At 43.6% G+C, this 22,795-nt stretch overlaps 3 protein-coding genes across 4 annotated transcripts; 2 read left to right on the forward strand and 1 right to left on the reverse strand.

The window, feature by feature from the left end:
* Positions 1 to 141: 141 nt before the first annotated feature.
* On the reverse strand, positions 142 to 3,236 carry bphl (biphenyl hydrolase like). Of its 2 annotated transcripts, none has more exons than XM_086088540.1 (7): positions 2,859 to 3,236; positions 2,204 to 2,310; positions 1,721 to 1,887; positions 1,198 to 1,351; positions 967 to 1,098; positions 753 to 876; positions 142 to 668 (listed from the first exon to the last, which is right to left on the reverse strand). In XM_086088540.1, the coding sequence occupies exons 1-7, from the start codon at positions 2,939 to 2,941 to the stop codon at positions 563 to 565; spliced, it is 873 nt and encodes a 290-aa protein (XP_085944666.1). In that variant the 5' UTR covers positions 2,942 to 3,236; the 3' UTR covers positions 142 to 562. The 2 variants fall into 2 exon arrangements, with proteins under 2 accessions (XP_085944666.1, XP_085944667.1); XM_086088541.1 differs by having other exon boundaries at positions 2,204 to 2,307; positions 2,859 to 3,234.
* Positions 3,237 to 3,507: 271 nt separating this feature from the next.
* On the forward strand, positions 3,508 to 11,072 carry LOC147166581 (dual specificity protein phosphatase 22-B-like). Its single transcript, XM_086088542.1, has 7 exons — positions 3,508 to 5,152; positions 5,218 to 5,251; positions 6,214 to 6,296; positions 8,494 to 8,543; positions 8,938 to 9,012; positions 9,252 to 9,423; positions 10,487 to 11,072. The coding sequence occupies exons 1-7, from the start codon at positions 5,132 to 5,134 to the stop codon at positions 10,634 to 10,636; spliced, it is 585 nt and encodes a 194-aa protein (XP_085944668.1). The 5' UTR covers positions 3,508 to 5,131; the 3' UTR covers positions 10,637 to 11,072.
* A 796-nt stretch (positions 11,073 to 11,868) lies between these two features.
* On the forward strand, positions 11,869 to 21,124 carry LOC147166582 (interferon regulatory factor 4-like). The gene is made up of 8 exons (XM_086089067.1): positions 11,869 to 12,205; positions 13,333 to 13,519; positions 14,459 to 14,538; positions 14,645 to 14,783; positions 14,878 to 14,979; positions 18,418 to 18,795; positions 19,516 to 19,625; positions 20,176 to 21,124. Exons 1-8 carry the CDS (start codon positions 11,984 to 11,986, stop codon positions 20,332 to 20,334), a joined length of 1,377 nt encoding a protein of 458 aa, XP_085945193.1. The 5' UTR covers positions 11,869 to 11,983; the 3' UTR covers positions 20,335 to 21,124.
* The last annotated feature ends 1,671 nt before the right edge of the window (positions 21,125 to 22,795 follow it).

Here is a 22,795-nt window from a genome sequence, read left to right on the forward strand (position 1 = left end):
GCATTTTTTCTCACTACAAAAATTCACATACAGAAAATGTCACATTTTTGCAGTAATATTCCGAAATGTTCGCCCCCCCCCCACAAATAAATCCCATTTTTTTTTCCTACTATTTTTCTCATTCAAAAAATTCAACATTTTTCAACCAAGCATTTGTTGTTTATTCCCAAATCATTCAGCACATTGAATTCACCTTTGGAACGATTTTCAACATGCCAAGAAATCACACTCATCAACAAAAAAATATATTTTTTCTCCTTTTAACTTCTACATTTTTTCACTGATTCAAACGATCCCAACTTGAAAGTGTTGAGCTCATTCCATATTCTTCAATATTCTTTCACAACATTTGATGCCATTCCAAATAATGAGACCGTTTTTCATTCCGCCTTCCCACGCGATCTCTCCAGAAATTGCATTTTCTCGTTAGCAAATGAATTCAACATCTTCAATAATATCGAGCAAGTCAAAACTTTAGATGACGTTTGATCCTTTCGAGAAGAAACGGTCATTTGTTGAAAGAATCCATATTGATCGCAAAATACAGTTTTGTTCCGCTATATTAAAAATCCTTCTGTCTTTCTTGGAGAAAATCTTCCACCACTTTGTTGAATTCTTCAGGAAACCTCAGATGGAGATTGTGTTTTCCTTCTGGCATCAGATGCAATCTAAAAGGTGGAAAAGGGAACAAACAGAATGACAAGGCGTGTCCAGTCGAAGGCCGCCGCGACCTTCCTGACGTCCGCTCTCACCGTGAGCCCTGAATATGTTGGAGCAGGAAGTCCGGGTGACAGCTGGGCACCACCGGATCCTTCTCTCCGTGAACGATCAGCGTCGGACATCTGATCAGAGGCAGAAGGTCAATGCAGATGTTTCCTAAAACAAAGACGTTCAAAAAGGTGGTTTTTTTTTAAAGGATTTGCGCCGGCGCCGCTCGGCCATTTTCGATTTGAAATCGAAGCTCACCTTCGGGTCTGCGTGCAAACTGCGCGATGCCGTCCACCCAAGCTCGCCACGTTTCGGCAAAGACGTGCGCTCCGTACACCTCCTCCATCGGCGCCCTCATCCGTGCGCTCCATTTGGAAACGTCGCGGACCGCTTTGATGGTCCCGCGCGCCAAACATGGAAGACACAAAAACAATGTCTGGAAATTGGACGAGGAGGGAAAAGGAAGAGCGGCACGTCGCGGGCATTTACACTCGTAAATGTCCAGGTCCTCTTGCGATACGAACGCATTGGATCCCCAGACGAGCAGCTTGTTGATCAACTCGGGGTTCTTGGCCGCGGCAACGAGGGCCGTGATGCCGCCGTCGCTCCAGCCCAGCAGAGAAAACGCGGCAAAGCCCAAAGTCTAAAAATCAAGAAAACCCTCACTGGGAAGTCAATCGAAGGAATCGATGACTTGTTTGCTTTTGCGACTTTTGTGCCCTGCGATTGGCTGGCAACCAGTACAGGGTTGTTCCCCGCCTACTGCCCGAAGCCAGCTGGGATAGGCTCCAGCAACCCCCGCGACCCTTGTGAGGACAAGCGGTACAGAAAATGGATGGATGGACTTTGACATCATTTTCCTTTTGTGGTGTCCCGAAATGTACATCTTAGGAGACACAGCCGTATTTTTAGCACAACTTGCTGTTCTCGAACAAGGCGCATGTTTTTGATGCAAGGAAGAAAAGTTGAAGGTAAAGACTTCCTTCGGCTTCCTGGCAGCTCTGCAACCTACCGTCATAAGATCCACGGCATCCCTGGCGTCCCTTTCAAAGAAGTCGAGAGGGAAGTCTCTGTCTGGAGGTCGCGATTGTCCATAACCACGTGGATCCCAGCCCACCACCGTAAAAAGGTCCCGGTTCAAAGACTTGAGCTGAGGTTGAAAATCCGTCTTTGTACTTCCTGTTGTGTAAAAAAAAAAAAAAAAAGTTTCCAAATTGTTTTTGTTTTACTCTCAATCTGCCCTCTTTGGTTTGTATTGTGCTGAGTAAATGATTTGTACTTCACCTTTCAAAAATATCTCAAATTTCCCCACCAGTTGAGATGTAAAAGTTAAAAGCTGCATTAATGGTGGGAAACGTTTATCTCGGTCTCGTTTTTACACGACAAAAACCTGACATTTGAACCTGAGGCTTTTACTATCCACCATAGCAAATGTTAAACTATCTTGGCTCCACCATAACAATTATGTGTTAGCGTTGAGCATGCGAGTTTGTACCCAAAGCACCCGGAAGCAACAGCACTGCATGTTTCCCGCTGCCAGCCTTCTCGTAGTAAAGTTGGACTCCATTCACGTTTTTCCGGCCACGCGTCAGTGAGGAGCTGCTGGCAAAATAAAACGTGAACAAATGTAAGTAGGCATGAAGCATTCCAAAGGAAAACAGTGCTGCTTGTTTGAAAAGGAGTTGGAACTCGATACTTCAGCTGGTTTCACATAATATTGTACTGTTGATCATTTTACTGTTAGTACTGAACAACATTTGTTGATTTGGGTGAGGGAGAAAGTTATGTGTATCCCAAAAAAGCAAATATTTACAAGAGTTTAACTGAATGACTATGACTATCAAATAACACAATTACTGCGTGAGAGGTGAAGAGTTAACCATAGTAATTATAACATTGTGAATTGAGGTTATTTCTGCAATCATTTTGTTTTCCTTCATATGCTCGAGACACGACGCCATCTAGCGGCCATGACCAATCACGCACGAATCACTTCCTCCTACACGTGACGTCATGACTGTCGAATATATGCAGCGAGCGAGCGAGTGAGCGACTTTTCCTCCTCTTTCTCTCTCGGTCGTCCCACTTCACGCGTCGCTGCGGTTCGAAAAGCCAGAAGAGACGAAATGAAGAGTGGACGTGTTCGTTACCAGTACGACTGCATCCGCGCGGCCATGGCGGCCGTCGTTCTCCTCAGCTTGAGCAGACGTCCTCCACACAGCAACGTCGACATTCGTGCTCGTGCAAACGTCCGGCCGAAGGTCTGATGGTGTAAACATTGAGCTCAAAGTCTCGGTCGGTCGGTCGAGCGGCGACTCTTGTCGCATTTAAAGTCAAAGTACACCAACGGACTCGCTGTCGCCAATTCGCATTTCAAATAACTCACCCGGCTCGGCCCCTCATTCCAATTTAAAGTGAAAGTACACGCCAAGATATTTGTACAGTTCTTTGTCATTCATATAGGAAGAAACGGATTTGTCTCCAGGCTGCCTGCTGTAGGAGTTTTGGCAGAGGTGGCAAATCCAGGTTCAAAAAGTAAAAACCCTGCCACAGTTTGGCTTTAGCCCCAGGTGCTAGCGAGCTCCCGAGCTAGCTAGCGAGCTCCCGAGCTAGCTAGCGAGCTCCCGAGCTAGCTAGCGAGCTCCCGAGCTAGCTAGCGAGCTCCCGAGCTAGCTAGCGAGCTCCCGAGCTAGCTAGCGAGCTCCCGAGCTAGCTAGCGAGCTCCCGAGCTAGCTAGCGAGCTCCCGAGCTAGCTAGCGAGCTCCCGAGCTAGCTAGCGAGCTCCCGAGCTAGCTAGCGAGCTCCCGAGCTAGCTAGCGAGCTCCCAGGTGCTCTGACTGTTACAGGGTTTTTACTTTCTGGACCTGGATTGTCCACATCTGGACTTTTTGGCCTTCCGCTGTGCGGCTCATCAAGAACAGCTTCTGTTTCAAGAAACTTGCCATCCATTGTGATGAACGTCAAGCTTGTGCCAATGAATGGGCAAGCGCTCAAAATAACGATAAGTGAAAGAAAAAGGAAGTGTCTGTGATGAGTTGTGATGTCCCTAAATGTCTCAGTGGCGAACATGTTTGGAGAATTGTCGAGCTCACGTGCGAGGTGTCTTTATTGTAAACGCCTCCGCTGCCTGTCAGCGCGTCTGAGTCGTGCCACCTTGTCAAACCACACACAGGAACGCGACACCACACCGCAAAACAACACGTAAAGATGGTTGCAAATAACGCGGCGGAAGATGAAGCAGCATTTACTGGAAACAAAGTGCCATAATTAGCTCACGTTTCGGCACAACATGGCCGCCGCGAATTGAAATCAGCAGATCTCCACGAACGTGGATCGACTCTTCTGATAAAGCAACTTTGATTGAATATAAGACGAGAAATCTTCTGTCATCACCGCCCACATTTGACATGATTGCTTATTTATTTACATATTGTTCCTCCCAATAATGATTCTGTAAAGTTACTTTGTTTAATTACATCTCAGTCTCGCACAACTTGTGGTCGTGTTTTCGCCACGGAGCAACATTTTCTGGAAATAAATTGATGAACTAACGACAGCAATTCATGGAATTCATGCCCCTTACTTGGAAAGCCTGTACTGGGGGAATTCCAGTCGCAATGGCCACATCAAAATTTAGCAGTAATAAATGTAATAATAATGTATATATTTGCGGAGACTGGGGTCAAGCAGTATTTTCTCATTTTAAAAATGCAGAATTTCACACTTTACTTCATGTTAAAGATGAGATAGCTCGAGAAAAATGGACTGAGCAGTCAACAGTGTCTTACAAATGCAATTATGCCATCTAGTGGCAGAAAAATGCCCAACGCAAATCAATATCACACTTGTTTGTCACAGTACAGTACATCTTTTTAATGTTATCATTTTATGAATTTTTATAAAATTACTGTATCAATGACCATATTTCTATTTGTTTAAAAATGTTCCCACTTTTATGTTAACAAGCATATGAAAACTTAAAAGTCATGCGATTAATTATGCAAAAAAAAATTTAATCACCTGACATCCCTAAATAATAAATTTTATTGATAAGAAATAACTACGTTTGTTTTAAGATGATCAGGACGTGACAAACTAAAAAGTAGAAGAATAGAAATTGTCTCGCGCCAAGCTGTGGTCTGCCCTCGGACCCGCGTCCATCTTTGTGTGTTCGGAATGCGGCCGTCATCTGCCCCATGACGCCCTAAAGGGCTAAATATAAACCCGCGACCGCTCTTTTGGTGACATGAGCTCATCCCGGATCACCGCCGGGGCGCAGACGTGGAAAGCTTTCGATGGTCCCGGAGGTCACGTTGACACCAAGTCGTCATTGGAGTCCTGAACGTGACGGCGCCAACAATCAAGTGGACCTTTCTCGTGTATCTGTGTTGGGATTTCGTGTTGGGATTTCGTGTTGGCAGCGATGGGAAATGGCGTCAATAAGGTCAGTCGGAAGGATTTCCACACGCTGCACAATTTGACGTTTCTTTTTTGTCCGCATTCCTGCAGGTCCTTCCAGATCTGTATCTGGGAAATATCAAAGGTAAGGTTTTCCATATCTTAAAAAAAAAAAGAAGACGATTTTCAATCTGGGTACGACGTTGGCTTTGTTGACGTGACAAACGGCAAACATTATACGACGTGAATTGTGTGTGCGCGTGTCAACGGCAAACGATTTCCTGGTTGCAATTTGAGGACTTTTCAAGAGGCGGAGTCCCGCAGGTGTGTCGGACCTTCAAAAGGTTTGAGCCGCACAAATGTAAAAATAAATAAATAAGGATGTCCTGAAAAAAAAAAACAAATGTCAAATTTCGCTTTGTCAGTTGATGAATTTTGTTTTGTTGGAATACTTGTAAAAAATGAACGAAGGCCTGATGAGCTGCGGCTTCAGCTGACGCATTTTTGCTTGATTTGTTGTCCTGTAAAATTCTCTATTCGACATCTCTAACTGTCTCTAATTTTGCGATCCAATCAATCTGATTTGAAAACGGTGTCAACTAATACATTTGCTAATTTTGCTTGTTTTGATCTCGTATAAAAAAAAGAAAAGAAAAAAAGAACACAAGCCAAATGTAGTCCGCATACAACACATCTCATGTGAGCGTCCGTATGAACTCCCTTTGCTGTGTTCAACACGTTAGCGTAGCGCAGAGGTGGGCATCGAGGGCCGGAGTCCTGCAGTGTTTGGGACGTTTCCCTTCTCCAACACAGCTGACGTATGATCAGACCCTGTTGATTGGAATCAGCTTGTGTTGGAAGCGAGAAACCTGCAAACCCTGCAGGACCCACATTGACCACCGGTGGCGTAGCAGGTGAAGGTTAACCAAAAATGGGGGGGGGTCAAGGGTTAAAGTGGAACATCTGTGCGAGGTTGAAAAAGCTTCGCTTCCTTTCGAAGAGCAACATTTGATTCGAACCGTGAGCCGTTTCTTGCCTCAGGCCAATATAGGAGAGAAAAATATTTACTCGTCGGCGATTTTCAGTTTTGTTTTGTTGCATCCGCAGACGCCGCTGACGAAGATCTGCTGAGGCGGCACAACATCACGCACGTCCTTTCCATCCACGACACGGCTGCGCCCGTCTTGCAGGTGATTGGTCTCCTCTTGTGCCGTTGAGTGGCCCGTCGGAACCTCGTCTGACCCGAACGGGCTCCAGACGCTGCAGAGCACATTTTCAAGGGCCGCCTTGCAGTTCTTGTCTTTCCAAATGTTGGAATTCATCTTGCCAGTTGATCAATCGTGTTGGACGGGGGTTGAGGTCGGGGCACCCGCTGCGGTGGGGTCAAGTTCTTGCGCACCAAACGGATCCGCCGGGTCGAAAGGCTTTCACGCTGAAGCGACTGCTCACGGGAACGGTTTGCTTCCTCGATGCGTGGAAGAAATGCTCAATGAATATCAACCCATGAATTGGAGGTCGGCAGACTCGGGCCAATGAGTGGAACCCTGAGCTCAAAGCAAACACGGTGAAGCGGCATTTTGCTGTTGTGCTGCACACCGATGGAATAATGAGCTGCCGACAGCAGTGAAGTCAGCCCCGAGTGTAAATACTTTCAAATCCAGGTTGAACATGTTTTTACTCATACGTGCCTTTAAGGTCTGTCAAGCATTTTGAAATTAATTTCACCGCACGTTCTTTTTATTTCTTTGCTTTTGAACGTGCCTTTTTGAGTTAGGTTGCTTTTTGGACTCTGCATCGTGTCCTGGAGGATATTTTGTCATCCACCTTCTCTAATTTGGTTCCACAAAGTTTGAAGCCAAAGTCCGAAATAACGAATTAAGATTCAGGACGGGGAAATTGATTGGTTGCCGCAATTATTGCATCAAGAACGTCCCAATATTTGCGTCCATATTGTGCAACTGTAAATGTTGATGTATTATTTTATCCGGACACATCGCGGCGCAAGAATATATTTTCCTGTGACGCATCTTTTTGAGATGCGTGGCACGACGATGACTCGTCTGTTTTCGCAAGGTGGCTCTAAATAAGCAAGTGGTGCGCTCATTTGCATAAAAAAATCTGTTGATAATTTGCCTGACCTTCGTCTGGTGTGATCGCGGGTCCTCAGAGAGGACACTTGACAGTCAATTTGCTACTTTTGCACTGTGCTAGTTTGATTTAAATCGTCATCTTATTTCTTCACGCTGCTTTTAATTTGTCATTCTGAGTGGGCCCTTAATTCATTAAAAAAATAATAATAATAATTTTATGACTGGAATGAGCCGCTACTTTTGGGTTATTTTGTACAAAACAACACCATTTTTTGCAACAAGAAAACAACCCAAACAGCAGGTTGTTGTATATCAGAACAACCCAAATTTGGGTCAAATTTAGCAAAGAAGTAATAACCCAATGTTTGACCAACATTGGGTTATTTTTGACCCGTCAACTTGTAGGTAGGGTGTCCGCTCCCGTTCACACCAAATGACACATTTTGAATCCCCAGTGAGACTTGCTTGTCTCCCACTCCAATTAAACAGTGAAGTCCAAAAGAACCCAAACTGGCTAAAGAAGGGACTGATCCAACTTTTTGAGTCTAAAAGGTTGTGGGTCAAAAACAACAACCAACAAAACAACCCAAAATTCGTTTTTATGTTTGTTTAGTGTTTGTAATAAACAACCCCCCAAATATTTGTTTTGGACAAAATAACCCACAAAATTGGGCTGTTTTGTGTGTTTTTTAACAAAACCTTTTGTTTCAAATGAATAACCCAATGTGTTGGGTTGGCCTCTTTTTGACCCAATTTTTTTTTCTTTTTCCATCCAACAATTTTTTACAGTGTGCATTCACTGTGTCGGGTTATATTTGATAGAAGCATGAATGACTGTAATTGGGAACTTGATGACGATTAGAAAAAGATCATTATTTCTGATGTATGCTGACAAACGATGAGTGCCGTTATGTGTGTGTGTTCATTTGCATGCGCTGTAACGTGCTTGTGAACGTGTCCCAGAGGGTTTCAGGCCTTTTCTTAGTCAATCAGGGACAACAAGGCAGTTTGCGTGTCAACCTCAGCTGCCAGGTGCAAAAAAAAAAAAAACATTCAGGCCCAGATGAGAATTTCATGACCTTTAGTGCACCCGTGCTGATCTGCACGGTCAGAGGGGCAAGGTTCCAGGGGGCTGTCGTTGGTTCGACCTCCCTCCCTCCCTCCCTCGGGAGGAACTTGGTCAATCTTGACAGGTGACCTGGTTTGACGCGTGCACCTTTTCCAGGATACGTCTTTGATTTACTGATAATATTCGCCGCCACTAATTCTCCCATCTCGACGTTTGCCTCCTTTTTAGGACTTGACGTATCTTTGTATCGTTGCGGCCGATCACAGGAAACAAAACCTGTAAGTATGTGAGGACCGCACGGCACATTTTTTGCAGCACAGTTGAAACAAACCATTTTCACGGTGAAAACAAATCGGCGGATTGAAAGGTTGGCAGGATTCCGACGATAATCTCAGAATGCCGACGAAAGTCAGACTGACTTGAAAGTGAGAATTGCGACTTTATTCTGAATTCTGACTTTTCCCCCACAATTCATAGCGCTACGTCACAAAGTCAGAATTCTGAGATTAAAGTCAGAATCTTGCCAACCTTTTTTTTCTCCCTCTTCACTTCCGTACAAATCAAATATATTTGCAATCATGCATCGCTGCATTTTGCTTCACATTATGCGCTCATTCATTTTTTTGTTGTTGCTGCAATTAGTTGACTGAAAAATCTTGTGATGGTTTGCAGGATTCAGTTCTTCAGAGAGAGCATCGGGTTCGTCCACAATTGCAGACTGAAACGAGAAGGTTGTCTCGTCCACTGGTGAGTGTCACGTGGCGGTCGTCTTGACTTTTTACCATCTGTTCCCAAAGTCTGTTTGCAAATGTTTTCAATTGTGCGGGAGCAATATTTCAACATATCGCGCTTGGGTCCGGATTGTAAATGACGCACGGAACCGGTGATGACTGAAGCAGTTCAAGAATTGTGGAAATTGTTTGTCCAACGAATCCGAAGTGTGCGACTTGTGCGACTTGTGAGTCTTGTGAGCGTTGTGTTGCCAGTGTGGCGGGGGTGTCGCGCAGCGCGACCCTGGTCGTGGCCTACATCATGACGGTGACGGGTCGGGGGTGGGTGGAGTCCCTGGCAGCCGTGAGGGCCGCCCGGCCGTGTGCCGCTCCCAACCTGGGCTTCCTGCGACAACTGGACGAGTTTCAGAACACGCAACTCAAAGAAGTAAGAACGGCCACGTCGATGACGCACTCGGGCCAAAAAATAAACCCGATGTGGCTCAAAAATGGATCGGTCCACTCCTTGGGTCGGTTTGTCTTTCGGGTTGTTGTGTACAGAACAACCTATTTTTTTTTGTGGGGCTGTTTAGAACAAACGACTCCATTTTTTATACAAAATGACTTTTTTATTTTGATTTGTCTAGTATAAAACTACCCTTTGGTGGGGGGGGGGGATACAAAATGACCCAATTTTTGGGGTTGTTTTGAACAAAATTACTTAAAAATATATATATATTTTTTGACTTATCTCGTATAAAACATCCTTTTTTGTGGGGGGGGGGGGGTATACAAAATGACCCAATTTTTGGGGGTTGTTTTGTACAAAATTCTTCTTTTTTTTATCTTATGCAGAATTACCCATTTTTTTGGGTTGTTTAGTATAAAATGACCCCAAAATTTTTTTGGGGGGTTGTCTACAAAATTATTTTTATTTTCTTTCTTTATTTTTTATTTTTTATTTTTTATTTTTATGTGTGTGTGTGTGTGTGGGGGGGGGGTGTAATCATGCTAAATGACCCAATTTTTTGTTTATTTGTCTTATATAAACCACGCCCCTTTTTGGAGGGCTGTTTTATACAGAATGACCCAATTTTGGGGGGTTGTCTAGTACAAAACGTCCCAATTTAATTTATTTATTAATTTATTTATTTATTTGTTGGGGGGGGGGGGTTGTCCCTTTTTGGGGGATTATTTAGTACAAAATGACTTTTTTTTTAGGGGTTGTCTACAAAATGACCAGATTTTTTTGTGTTGTGTTGTACAAAACCTCCCAGAACGTTGGTTTAAATACACCCAAGTCGTGGATCGTCCATTTTTGACCCAAAATGGTTTATTTTTCACCCAACAGTTTCAAGTGTACGGTCTGTATGAGATGTGTCCGAATAATTGCAGGACGGGTGTTACAAAAGATCAAATCTCGGTCTACGTGTTGCCGACGTTACTGTCGGGTTCTATTTGTCAGAGGTGCAAGCAATATCCCATTGCAACTCCCGTTTCTTCGCTTCTAGTATCAGACCTGGTGGAAGAACCGATACGGGACGCAGCCGCTCCACTCCACGGATGAGGAAGAAGTGGCAAAACTTTTAATGCGCAAAACTTCTAAAGACGGCGACTTTGCAACTGTCGTCACGCAAACGCTGGTCACAAGTGGCTCCTAAACAAAGTCACGAAAAAGGATCGTGCTTGCAATGTATGGAAACTGCGGGCATGAAGCTTTTTCAACGAGGCTCTCATTTGGGACCCACTCATGAAAAGGAAGAAGAAAAACGCGGGTGGGACCCGAGCAAATCGGATGTTCTCGACATTGACCAAAGGTTTCCATTAAAAAATGAACATGAATTTAAAATGAGATGAGGCATTTTTTTCCTCCACAACATCAGTTATTCGTGACTTGACCTTTTCTCAGCCCCAAATGTCAAAACTGCACACGAGGCCAGTCGAGAAAATATATGCGCCAAGTTTGGAGCATCATTTGCATTTCGTAGTTTACAACTGCGGCTTATATAAACTTTTTTCCACTTGTTGAATGTATTTGATCAGACAATGTGATTTGATATTTTTCTAATAAAAAAAAATCGACTCCAGTTAATAGCATTTTGTACATTTTATTTATAGGTTTGTAGGAATAATAAATACAAATATTTATACTTTGTAGATAGATTGAAAAATACTGGATAGATAGATTTTTGGGGGGTTTACCCCAAAAATCCCCAACCAGCGCATTTCATGCCCCCCCCCCTGCAATAACATGTTCTGCATATCATTTGAAAGCCGCAAAAAAAAAAACCATTTAGTCCATATGCATGTCGTGTCAGTGAGACTAAACCACATCTGCCATCTAGTGGCGAATGGTGATATTGCAACAACTAAAGTCGACCTCTGCATACTAAGATGGTGGCGATGTGATATTCCCTCCAGAGAATTGATGTTCCACAAATGTGAAGCAGCCGCTGGTATGACATGTCCTTTGGGCATTTATTCATATACTACTAGTGTCTTAATTGCCCGTATATACTAGTATGCTCTCTGTCCTCGTGCACTTGCAAGACAATTCAGTGCAAAATAAAGACTTCATTTTTCTAGTGAGGAAAAATGCGCCCTTGCAGTAGTGGTAGTTGTAATAGTAGTATAGCACCCAGCAGTCAAGTGAGTGCACAGTTTTGCCTCACTAGTAGCATGTTGTTCTACTAGTGCACCCTTGCCTCTCTACTAGTGCACAGAAAAGTCATTCAGAAAAAAATTAGAATTCAGTAAAAGTAGATTCGGGTTGCTTTACAAGTGAGGACGCGCACGCGTAGGATACAAAAAAAAGAAAAGTGTAACTGGCAGCATTTGCGTCCGCAGCATCCCTGGCCACGCCCCCTCGGCGCGAGATTTAAGAGGCGTGAAGATGACAGCAACAACTTTGACAACCCTGCACAAACTTTGACGTGCGAGGCGAAACGCGATCGCGCCTGTGAAGCACAAAGCAGGCCAGCAAGACCTGCTCGCTTTGCAGACTCGACATGAACCCCGAAACGGATTACGGACTTCCCGGAAGCGGCGGCAACGGCGGCGGCAACGGCGGCGGCAACGGCAAGTTGCGCCAGTGGCTGATCGAGCAGGTGGATTGTGGGAAATATGCCGGCTTGGTGTGGGAGAACGACGACAAAAGCATCTTCAGGATCCCCTGGAAACACGCCGGCAAGCAGGACTACAACCGCGACGAGGATGCCGCACTTTTCAAGGTAGACGAACCCGAGACGACAATTGGCTTCCTGCATCCGCGCTTTAAAAAAACGAAACGTCTGCCACGCGAACGGTTGACATTGTTTGCAACTGTTTACGTCTTGTCATGTCGACCTTGTGTTTATTTTTGGAAGTTCACGGCTGCCGGGGTACGCCACCACTCATATACAATCTGTAAGGTGAGATTAAAAAAAGATATATACTTAAAAAGTACGTCATGACGAGCAACCCAGAGAACTGTGTGGAAAAACAAACAAACAAACAAACAAACAGTGAATTTAATATGTGAAAAAAAAAAGCATATGACAATGCGGTATATCCAAAACGATAAAAAAATATATATAAAAAAATATATTATACGTTAGGTGATAAAGAATTTCCTGTGGTTAAAAGTTGGCATTTTCAAGTATTTCACTGTCGGGGGTTAAAAATGCGAGAATCTTGAAATGCAGTGGAAGCAGATTTGAATATTTTCCATTTTCAAATGCACATCTGCTGATTCGCAAGAAACCCAAAAAATGTGTCATTGCATCGAGAGATATGATAAATGTTGGAACGATCAATTGTCAACTAAGCAATTCTGATTTTGATTTGAAACGTGTCCAAATCCTCCATGAAAGCGGCCGGATTGTCTTCGTGTTGAATCAAAATGAAACACTTGCTTTTACTTTTGGGGGAAAAAGGATCAACTTTTTTGCCAATTTTCTGACATCGGGACCAAAACAATAACTGAATCTTAACCCATTTTTTTCTATGTGCATTTTCTGCTGTGCCAATTTGCAATATTTTGTCCTGTTTTTGACTTTAGGAATGGAAATGAACACTTTTTTAAAATGTATCCATCGATTCCTCAACGTTCCATTATGATGATCAAAAATAATCGTTACTTGCAACTTGCGGCCATCGAATGCATGCACTGTATTTGTGTACTTTGCATTTATGTTTACTGTTTGATAGCGACGTCACCTTTCTGTTGCTTTTCTTTTGTTGAGTGATTTGAAAAGAGCCACAAATGTTACTTCCGGTAATGATGATGACGACTGAGACAAGCCCGTATGCCGATGATGTACAATTGAGCGATTTGAGTTTTTTTTTTTTTTTTTTCTCCAAACGTTTGTGACTGCAGGCCTGGGCGCTGTTTAAAGGCAAACATCGCGAGGGCGTGGACAAGCCGGACCCGCCCACCTGGAAGACGCGTCTCCGCTGCGCCCTCAACAAGAGCAACGACTTTGAGGAGCTGGTGGAGCGCAGCCAGCTGGACATCTCGGACCCTTACAAAGTCTACCACATCATTCCCGAGGGCGCCAAGAAACGTGAGTTGCACGTCATTCGCCATTCGGGCGATGACGCGAGACGTGCGTGACCTGCGAATATTGAAGTGATGCTTTCCCCCCCTGAACAAGATGGACTTTTTCTTGAAGGTGGCTTGGGGTTCGGTAAATGTCAATGAGGCCTTGTTGTAAAACTGCAGCCACAAACCACCGGTCGCTGCTATGCGGAAGCTCACACCTACGGCAAGGTTCGCGTTCATGTTTCAGTTCGTGAAAAGTGACAAAATAACATAAAAAAAAAAAAGCGAATTGTTTTCACTTGGGATAAAAACATTCCAGTGTTTCGAACCATTTTTTTAAATTTTCTGTTTTGTTGAATATTTTTGTTTTTTCTCTCTCGTTTTTTAAACACTTTTTCTTTCATTAAAACAATTCTGCCCCCCCCCCAAAAAAACTATATATAAAACAAAAACTATATATATTCAGGAAAAAAAATATTTAAAAAAATGTTCAAAAACAACAACAGAAAACGAGTCAAAAATCAGAAATAAATATTGTCAGAAAAACAGGAGGTCTAAAAACAGGAAAAATAAATGTAAAAAAAATACTCAGAAAAAGAGGAACAAATATTCAATAAAACAGAAAATTAAAAAAAGACGTTTTATTTTTCAAGTGGATGCAATACGCTTTCGTAATAACGAAAACTAAAATAGAAAAATGAGCAAAAAACAAAAATGTTACAAACAGAACAAAAAACACACTCAAACAAACTGAAACTATATTTTACGTTTACAAAATTAACTAAAACTAACTATAGTTATGGTAATATACTAAAGCTGTTTAAAAAAAGAAAGAAGAGGAAAATCAACCACCCACAAACTAACAAAAGTCCAAATGAAATAAAAAGTCCGTGTGATGAAAATTCCCAAATAAATCATCCTGAAACAAACCTGTGCGTGCGTGCGTGCGCGTGTCTTCCAGGGCCCCGAGACGAGGACGAGCGCGTGAGTCCGACGACGTGTTCCGCGACTCCATCTTACTCGAACCTTCAAACGTATCAGGTGATCTTCTCTCGTCCGCTGAAGCGCTTTTTTTTTCTTTTCTTTTTTTTTCCCCGCTTTCGCAACTTGCACGCGCTGAAGTGCGTGTGGCGTCTGCTTTTGGAAGATGGCGCCGTACGTGGCCTCTCCCGAATGTGGCTGGAGGGACTTCGTTCAGGATCACGCCGCCTTGGCCGAGCTGCCCTTCGCGCAGTGCCCGTGCCCGCCCCGCAGCCTCGCGTGGCAGGACCCGTCTGCGGATCACGGTACGTTCGGCTCGCCGTCGTTCGCTAAATGAGCGACGGCCTCCCTTCTAATGTCTGCGTGTGTGTGCGCGCGCGTGTGTGTGTGTGCGTGCAGGGTACCAGCTGAGAGCCTCGATTTACTCGTTGGGTCCTGCTGAGTCTCAGACGTCGCCTTTCAGTCTGGACGGCGGCGTCAGACCGGGAGACGCGCTCCGAGGTACGTCGTCGTCAGCATGGCTTCGGAAAGTTCAGAGGTCAAAGCGCGTGACCGCCACTTGCGGTTCGGTTCAGATCGGCATTCGGGATCGAAGGATTCTCGGCCAGGCTGATAAGAGATCAATTAAAAACCGCATGAAGTCTTTGATTTCAATTTTCACTTCTTCAGGTACGCTGGGAACTTCCTGCACTTTTTCTTTTTCTTTCAAATTCAAACCGAAATAAGTTGACGGAAATTTAGGAACACAACTTTAGGGAGCTCATGACTCGCTCAGGTTTTTATACAAATAACAATTTGCTGATGTCTGTGGCAGCTCCCTCAACTTTTTTTTTTTTAAATCGTCAGCAAAGCGTCGATTCTGTATTTGTCTAAAATTAAAAGAAAAACCTTCAACATGTCGCAAATTCATAGAGAGTTTTTAACAAACGTGCTTAAAGACATTGACAAAGCAAAACAGATTTATTTATGTATTTATTTAAAAAAAAGTTATGCCAATATTTTCAGTTTTACAAGGAGGTGGGGGCTGGACCGTCCCGCAAATAGTGAAAATCCGTGTATTGGAATGCATTTGGGGAGGGAATCAATCAATCAATAAATACACTTAAACCCCATAAATTCATCAAAAAAAGATGCTAAACATTCAAAATGTACTTAATAAAAAAAAATTGGGAAAAAAATTGCAAAAAATATGTGTACAACTGACACCCTTCGAAATGTATGGGGGGGGGGTAGTGGGATCAATAAATAAATACACTTAAAATCCATGTATTTAAAAACAATTCTGATAAACATTCAATATGTGTTTTAAAAATAAGAAAATTCAAATTCAAATATTGGGGGGAAAAACATTTGTAATTTGAAATGTATAAATTTAAACCCCAAAAATTCATCAAACAATGGTTAGGGTTTTAGAGGGTTAGGGTTAGGGTTAGGGTTAGGGTTAGGGTTAGGGTTAGGGTTAGGGTTAGGGTTAGGGTTAGGGTTAGGGTTAGGGTTAGGGTTAGGGTTAGGGTTAGGGTTAGGGTTAGGGTTAGGGTTAGGGTTAGGGTTAGGGTTAGGGTTAGGGTTAGGGTTAGGGTTAGGGTTAGGGTTAGGGTTAGGGTTAGGGTTAGGGTTAGGGTTAGGGTTAGGGTTAGGGTTAGGGTTAGGGTTAGGGTTAGGGTTAGGGTTAGGGTTAGGGTTAGGGTTAGGGTTAGGGTTAGGGTTAGGGTTAGGGTTAGGGTTAGGGTTAGGGTTAGGGTTAGGGTTAGGGTTAGGGTTAGGGTTAGGGTTAGGGTTAGGGTTAGGGTTAGGGTTAGGGTTAGGGTTAGGGTTAGGGTTAGGGTTAGGGTTAGGGTTAGGGTTAGGGTTAGGGTTAGGGTTAGGGTTAGGGTTAGGGTTAGGGTTAGGGTTAGGGTTAGGGTTAGGGTTAGGGTTAGGGTTAGGGTTAGGGTTAGGGTTAGGGTTAGGGTTAGGGTTAGGGTTAGGGTTAGGGTTAGGGTTAGGGTTAGGGTTAGGGTTAGGGTTAGGGTTAGGGTTAGGGTTAGGGTTAGGGTTAGGGTTAGGGTTAGGGTTAGGGTTAGGGTTAGGGTTAGGGTTAGGGTTAGGGTTAGGGTTAGGGTTAGGGTTAGGGTTAGGGTTAGGGTTAGGGTTAGGGTTAGGGTTAGGGTTAGGGTTAGGGTTAGGGTTAGGGTTAGGGTTAGGGTTAGGGTTAGGGTTAGGGTTAGGGTTAGGGTTAGGGTTAGGGTTAGGGTTAGGGTTAGGGTTAGGGTTAGGGTTAGGGTTAGGGTTAGGGTTAGGGTTAGGGTTAGGGTTAGGGTTAGGGTTAGGGTTAGGGTTAGGGTTAGGGTTAGGGTTAGGGTTAGGGTTAGGGTTAGGGTTAGGGTTAGGGTTAGGGTTAGGGTTAGGGTTAGGGTTAGGGTTAGGGTTAGGGTTAGGGTTAGGGTTAGGGTTAGGGTTAGGGTTAGGGTTAGGGTTAGGGTTAGGGTTAGGGTTAGGGTTAGGGTTAGGGTTAGGGTTAGGGTTAGGGTTAGGGTTAGGGTTAGGGTTAGGGTTAGGGTTAGGGTTAGGGTTAGGGTTAGGGTTAGGGTTAGGGTTAGGGTTAGGGTTAGGGTTAGGGTTAGGGTTAGGGTTAGGGTTAGGGTTAGGGTTAGGGTTAGGGTTAGGGTTAGGGTTAGGGTTAGGGTTAGGGTTAGGGTTAGGGTTAGGGTTAGGGTTAGGGTTAGGGTTAGGGTTAGGGTTAGGGTTAGGGTTAGGGTTAGGGTTAGGGTTAGGGTTAGGGTTAGGGTTAGGGTTAGGGTTAGGGTTAGGGTTAGGGTTAGGGTTAGGGTTAGGGTTAGGGTTAGGGTTAGGGTTAGGGTTAGGGTTAGGGTTAGGGTTAGGGTTAGGGTTAGGGTTAGGGTTAGGGTTAGGGTTAGGGTTAGGGTTAGGGTTAGGGTTAGGGTTAGGGTTAGGGTTAGGGTTAGGGTTAGGGTTAGGGTTAGGGTTAGGGTTAGGGTTAGGGTTAGGGTTAGGGTTAGGGTTAGGGTTAGGGTTAGGGTTAGGGTTAGGGTTAGGGTTAGGGTTAGGGTTAGGGTTAGGGTTAGGGTTAGGGTTAGGGTTAGGGTTAGGGTTAGGGTTAGGGTTAGGGTTAGGGTTAGGGTTAGGGTTAGGGTTAGGGTTAGGGTTAGGGTTAGGGTTAGGGTTAGGGTTAGGGTTAGGGTTAGGGTTAGGGTTAGGGTTAGGGTTAGGGTTAGGGTTAGGGTTAGGGTTAGGGTTAGGGTTAGGGTTAGGGTTAGGGTTAGGGTTAGGGTTAGGGTTAGGGTTAGGGTTAGGGTTAGGGTTAGGGTTAGGGTTAGGGTTAGGGTTAGGGTTAGGGTTAGGGTTAGGGTTAGGGTTAGGGTTAGGGTTAGGGTTAGGGTTAGGGTTAGGGTTAGGGTTAGGGTTAGGGTTAGGGTTAGGGTTAGGGTTAGGGTTAGGGTTAGGGTTAGGGTTAGGGTTAGGGTTAGGGTTAGGGTTAGGGTTAGGGTTAGGGTTAGGGTTAGGGTTAGGGTTAGGGTTAGGGTTAGGGTTAGGGTTAGGGTTAGGGTTAGGGTTAGGGTTAGGGTTAGGGTTAGGGTTAGGGTGCCCCTTCCGCGACCAGGATAGGAGAATTGATTTCCCCTCCTGGAGCGATAGGGAATCACACGCTCCTTCCGTACTGTGTGGGCTGGCTTCTCCGCCCATAGGGTTAGGGTTAAACTGCAGGTATGTATGGGTCCATCCATCAATTCTCTGCCACTTATCCAGCTCCAAATATTGGTTATGGTCTTATTGACGACTAATAATTGGTATTGGTATCGGCCCTGAAAAACCCCAACATATCAGCATCTCTAATCAAATTCCAGCATAGTTGTGGGATGGAGAAAATGCAATTATTGGAGTGATTTGAATAAAGAAGAGAAGAGTTGCGAATGATGTTGCGATGTCGTCTGCATCCAGATTTGCGTCTGCACGTGTCCGTCTTTTTGCGGGAAAGTCTGGTGAGGGAGGTGACGACCTTCAGCCCCGAAGGTTGCCACATCACTCCGGCCTCCCCGCAGGATGAGCGCTACCTGTGGTCAGGAGGCCGCCACGTCGTGCCGCTGCCGGTGGACGCCTCGTCGGCTCCCGGGCCAGCGGAGGAGCGTCCCGCCGGTCCCCGGGCCTCCCTGGAGGGCGGGGTCCTGTGTTGGATGGCCCCCGACGGACTCTACGCTCAGCGACTGTGCGAGGGAAAAGTGTACTGGCAGACGGGACTCGCCCACTATGGAGACCAACCCAAAAAACTGGAGCGAGAGGTCACCTGTAAACTTCTCCACGCGCAGGATTACCTCACAGGTGAGAGCTCACGGGGATTGCCTCACTGCGCTACTTCTAACGGCCAGCAGGCAGCAGCACTCATCAGAGTACAGTAGTACAAAATGCTAGGGATGGACTGATAATCGGCGCCGATATTGGGCATTTTGACTAATATCGGTGTCGACCTTTTTTCAAAATCTGAAGAAAAGCTAAAACCATTTTAATCTCAGGAAATTATTGATTTAAATTTTCACTTAACGTAATAAGAGATGCTGCTGCCCGGGAACCTTCTGAAGCTTTTGTTTTTGTTTGACATTCAAACAAAGAAAGGTCAAAGTTTAAGATTTCAGTTTTTTGGGGGGAGGGGGGGGGAATCAAACAAAGCTATGGTATTTACTTCTTTAAGTTTCCGTTCTTCTTTTTAAGACGTACCTTGAGAGCTCCCTAAACAAATTTTTTCAGAAATTTAAAATGAAGTCTAAGATAAAAAAAAACGTCTACATTTTGAAAGCAAAAGCAGTGAGGCGAATTCCCCCCAAAAGTGAACGTGGGCAGGTGGCAGGCCCTTTTCCAGGTTGACTTGATGATGATGATGATGATGATGATGAGTCAGTCGCCGTCGAAGGTCCCCGCCCACACGGCAAAAGAGCTCGAGTGTGTTGCGGTCACAACTTTCCGTTCCAGTCAGCCCCAAAGGTCGCACCACAAAGCAACATTTGACATTTGCGTCCTCACAGTTGCCGATTTTGTGATTGTCAGAGATGCAGAATTACGGACTCCATAGTGGACCGCTGACTTCCGGCTTCCAGGTTCTTCTCACGTTTGGAGACGAGCGTCCGGACTCCCGAAGGCCGACGCTCACCGTCCAGGCCAGTAACGCGCCATTCGCACTACTCAAACTTGCATCGGAGAAAAAGTACATTTTGGGCTGATTCCAAATGTTCGATATTAAAAACCACATCAGACTTTGTAATGAAAATCAAGAAGCTCACGACCGTTTTGTTTGCAAAAAAAATGGATGATTACAAAAAAACATGCAATGTGCATTCAAAATATTATGACAATAAATTGTTAATTAGGTGAGAAAAAATGTAGACATTTAATGAGATGAGGACATTAAGAGGATCTGTATGCACAGTAAATCGTTGCTTCTATGTGAAAAACACCATTTTTTTCCTTCTTTTTTTTTTTTTGCTAGGTTTTTGGAATGTCTGCAGTCAGTTTCATCATCCCCCTCAAATTTTTTTAAAATAAATATTTTTTTTTTTCACATAGCAGTGGCGATATGCATATATATGTATATTAGGGTTATGATAGTTTGGAATTTTTCATTGTAATTTTTTATTTTGTTTTGACTTTTTTTTCTTATATGCAGTTACTTTTAGTTTTTAGAGGTTTATTTGTATTTTCTTCTGCCAGGTGGAGCCTTTGTTTGCCAGGCAGCGCTTGTACTACACGCATCCGCCGGGCGGACATTTGTACCGCAGCTACGAGCACGCCAGCCTCACCGAACAAATCGGCCTGGTCGCTGACGACTATCACAGGACCTTGATGCAGCATCACGGCCTGCAGGACTGACCTGAGCTCTCACCTGAGCTCTCACCTGAGCTCTCACCTGAGCTCTCACCTGAGCTCTCACCTGAGCTCTCACCTGAGCTCTCACCTGAGCTGCTTCGCGCGGACTCTCACACCATGAGCATATTCTCAGGATGCACTTTTTTTTCCCCCCCACTTGGAAATGGATGTCATGTACTGTACATTTGTTCATTTAGTATAATCTCAATCAATATTTGGGTTACAACATGGTGGGGTAGTGATTATCATGTCTGCCTCGCAGTCAAGAGGTTCTGGGTTCAAAGCAATCTCAGCCGAGTCGACGTATTGCGTGTTATGTTTTGTTTTGTGATTTACGAGGACAATCGGTGTCAAATTGATGGATATATGAAGTTTTGTATTTTTATAAACGTTCTGTTATATGCACCAAGCTTGTCTATTGATGACAACGTGAACTTTTGATGCACACTGACATTCATGTTGCTCCATCCATGCGATGTTTTGCTTTTCACGTTGACATGCGTCGGTGTAAAAAAATCCGGATAAATTACTTCCTGTAAATAAGCCGATGATTTCAAAAATGTACAGTCACGTAATTATTTTCCATTGTTTTTTTTATTTTTATTGCAAGACATCCAATGGACATTGATCGGTGTGCTAGTTGGACCCGATTCAGTCCACAATAGTTGAATAATATATAAGTGTATATATTTCTCAGTGTAATGCTCAGCTGATCTGAGCAGCAATAAAATGAGCCATCTAAATGTGAGTCTTTGTAAATAAATGGTGTTTGGTTGATTCCATTTCAAGGTTATTTTAGATAACAAAAACTAACGATATAACAAATATTCAAAAAACTATTTTGTTAAGAAAATTAAAAAAAACGAAACATATTTTTTTTAAACAAAAATTAAACTAAAACTCACTAGAATTATAGCAAAAATGTCCTTCGGTTTAGTCTTTGCCAATTAATTTAATACATGAGCCTTTGGGGATCATTCTAAATGTGACTTTAAGTAGATTTATTTTAATATTAACCGGAAAAAGGACGTTTGAAAGTGTGTCACATAGAAGTGACGTCATCTCGCAGCAGCCAATAGAAAAGCGCCTTCAGATGACGTCAGTCCTAGGCGACAATTTGGCGTGCTTGACTTTTGGCTCCAATGGCTTGCCTCACCTACTTTTTCATTAAACTCAGATGAAATGCAACACTTGTTAAGAAATGTTGTTTTTCTTTCATTTTTTTTCAATGGTGTTTTTTTTTTAATATTGCGAAAAGTATACACTTGTTTTTAAAAAACAAACTAATACTGAATCGAACTCAAACTCGGCATTTTTAAAATAGCTAAAACTGAACCATCCTGAAACCTAATTAAAAGTATCTCAATTTAAAAAAACAAAACTCAAAACGAAATCAAAACGTCACTAAAATGACAATTCCAAAACTATAATAATAATAATAACCCTATTGCATTTGAAGTGGAGATCAGGATGGTGTTAACAGTCTGCTGAATCTCTGCCGCATGCTTCGCAGATAGCAAAGAGAAAAAAAAAGGCGTTTGTTCCTTTTGCAACGGCTGCGGTGGGCCACACCCTGCCAGCGCGAGACGACGACATGCCAGATGACTTGGAAGGAAGTGCAGGGCACAGATGAATGGCTGCATTCTGCCTTGCAAGCCAACCGTCAGCACGAAAAGGCTTCAACTGCACGCATTGACAATTGAAAACATTATCACACAAAACACCCGGCATGAGTTCGATCTTGAAATGATGCTATGTGCAATGTTACGTTTTATTTAAGTATTATTTAATCACAACCAAGAACAATTTCCACCCTTTTTTTTTTTACAAATATTTATAGATTATATTTTGTTGTTGGGAAAAGAAAAGATGACAAATCTCAGTTGCATGAGGTTAAAACAAAAAGAAACCTGACAGAATCTTTTTGGGCAATATTTCCAATGATAAAGCATTTTCTTTTTCTATGAAGTGTGAATGTTTCTCATGATTGCACAATACGCAAACGTGTGACCACAAAAATTGTGGATGAAATATGTAACATAGCAATAACCCTTTCATCTGGAAATAAGAGTAAATAAAAAAATAAATCATAAAAAAATAAATAAACGCTGAACAAATCTATCATTCATTTTTCTCAAACAAAACATTTTCCAAATACACAAAAGGCCAATTTCTTTCAAATAATGTTAGTGAGCACGTCTCCTTTGCCCAAATAATCCATGCACCTGACAGGTGTGACATGTGATGCTCATTAGACAGCATGATTATTGCACAGGTGCTATAAAATGTCAGACAATTAACTTCCTGAGTGTCATGTGACCGTGTGGAAATGGAATTATGTGGCAACTAATTATCGGCGCCAAAAGTGCCCAGCATGTAGCTCCGCCCCCTCTATGTGGCAAGTGAAAGCGAGTTTGACAGCCATTTTGTAAGAATGAACAAATCCCCGCTGACTGACGTTATC

Source organism: Leptonotus elevatus, chromosome 11, assembly GCF_054856555.1.
Source record: "Leptonotus elevatus isolate MCC_2025b chromosome 11, RoL_Lele_1.0, whole genome shotgun sequence".
Taxonomy (NCBI): Eukaryota; Metazoa; Chordata; class Actinopteri; order Syngnathiformes; family Syngnathidae; genus Leptonotus; species Leptonotus elevatus.

What these genes read in the sequence shown, in the direction of transcription:
- LOC147166582 (XM_086089067.1), top strand. Translation starts at nt 11,984, where the DNA reads ATGAACCCCGAAACGGATTACGGACTTCCCGGAAGCGGCGGCAACGGC. An exon ending in CGAACCTTCAAACGTATCAG is followed by an intron (nt 14,539 to 14,644) that starts GTGATCTTCTCT and finishes TGCTTTTGGAAG; the next exon opens with ATGGCGCCGTACGTGGCCTC. An exon ending in GGACCCGTCTGCGGATCACG is followed by an intron (nt 14,784 to 14,877) that starts GTACGTTCGGCT and finishes GTGTGCGTGCAG; the next exon opens with GGTACCAGCTGAGAGCCTCG.
- bphl (XM_086088540.1), bottom strand. Translation starts at nt 2,941, where the DNA reads ATGTCGACGTTGCTGTGTGGAGGACGTCTGCTCAAGCTGAGGAGAACG. An exon ending in GTTGCTTCCGGGTGCTTTGG is followed by an intron (nt 1,888 to 2,203) that starts GTACAAACTCGC and finishes TTTACACAACAG; the next exon opens with GAAGTACAAAGACGGATTTT. An exon ending in GTTTGCACGCAGACCCGAAG is followed by an intron (nt 877 to 966) that starts GTGAGCTTCGAT and finishes TCTTTGTTTTAG; the next exon opens with GAAACATCTGCATTGACCTT.
- LOC147166581 (XM_086088542.1), top strand. Translation starts at nt 5,132, where the DNA reads ATGGGAAATGGCGTCAATAAG. An exon ending in CGGCTGCGCCCGTCTTGCAG is followed by an intron (nt 6,297 to 8,493) that starts GTGATTGGTCTC and finishes CCTCCTTTTTAG; the next exon opens with GACTTGACGTATCTTTGTAT. An exon ending in AGAACACGCAACTCAAAGAA is followed by an intron (nt 9,424 to 10,486) that starts GTAAGAACGGCC and finishes CTTCGCTTCTAG; the next exon opens with TATCAGACCTGGTGGAAGAA.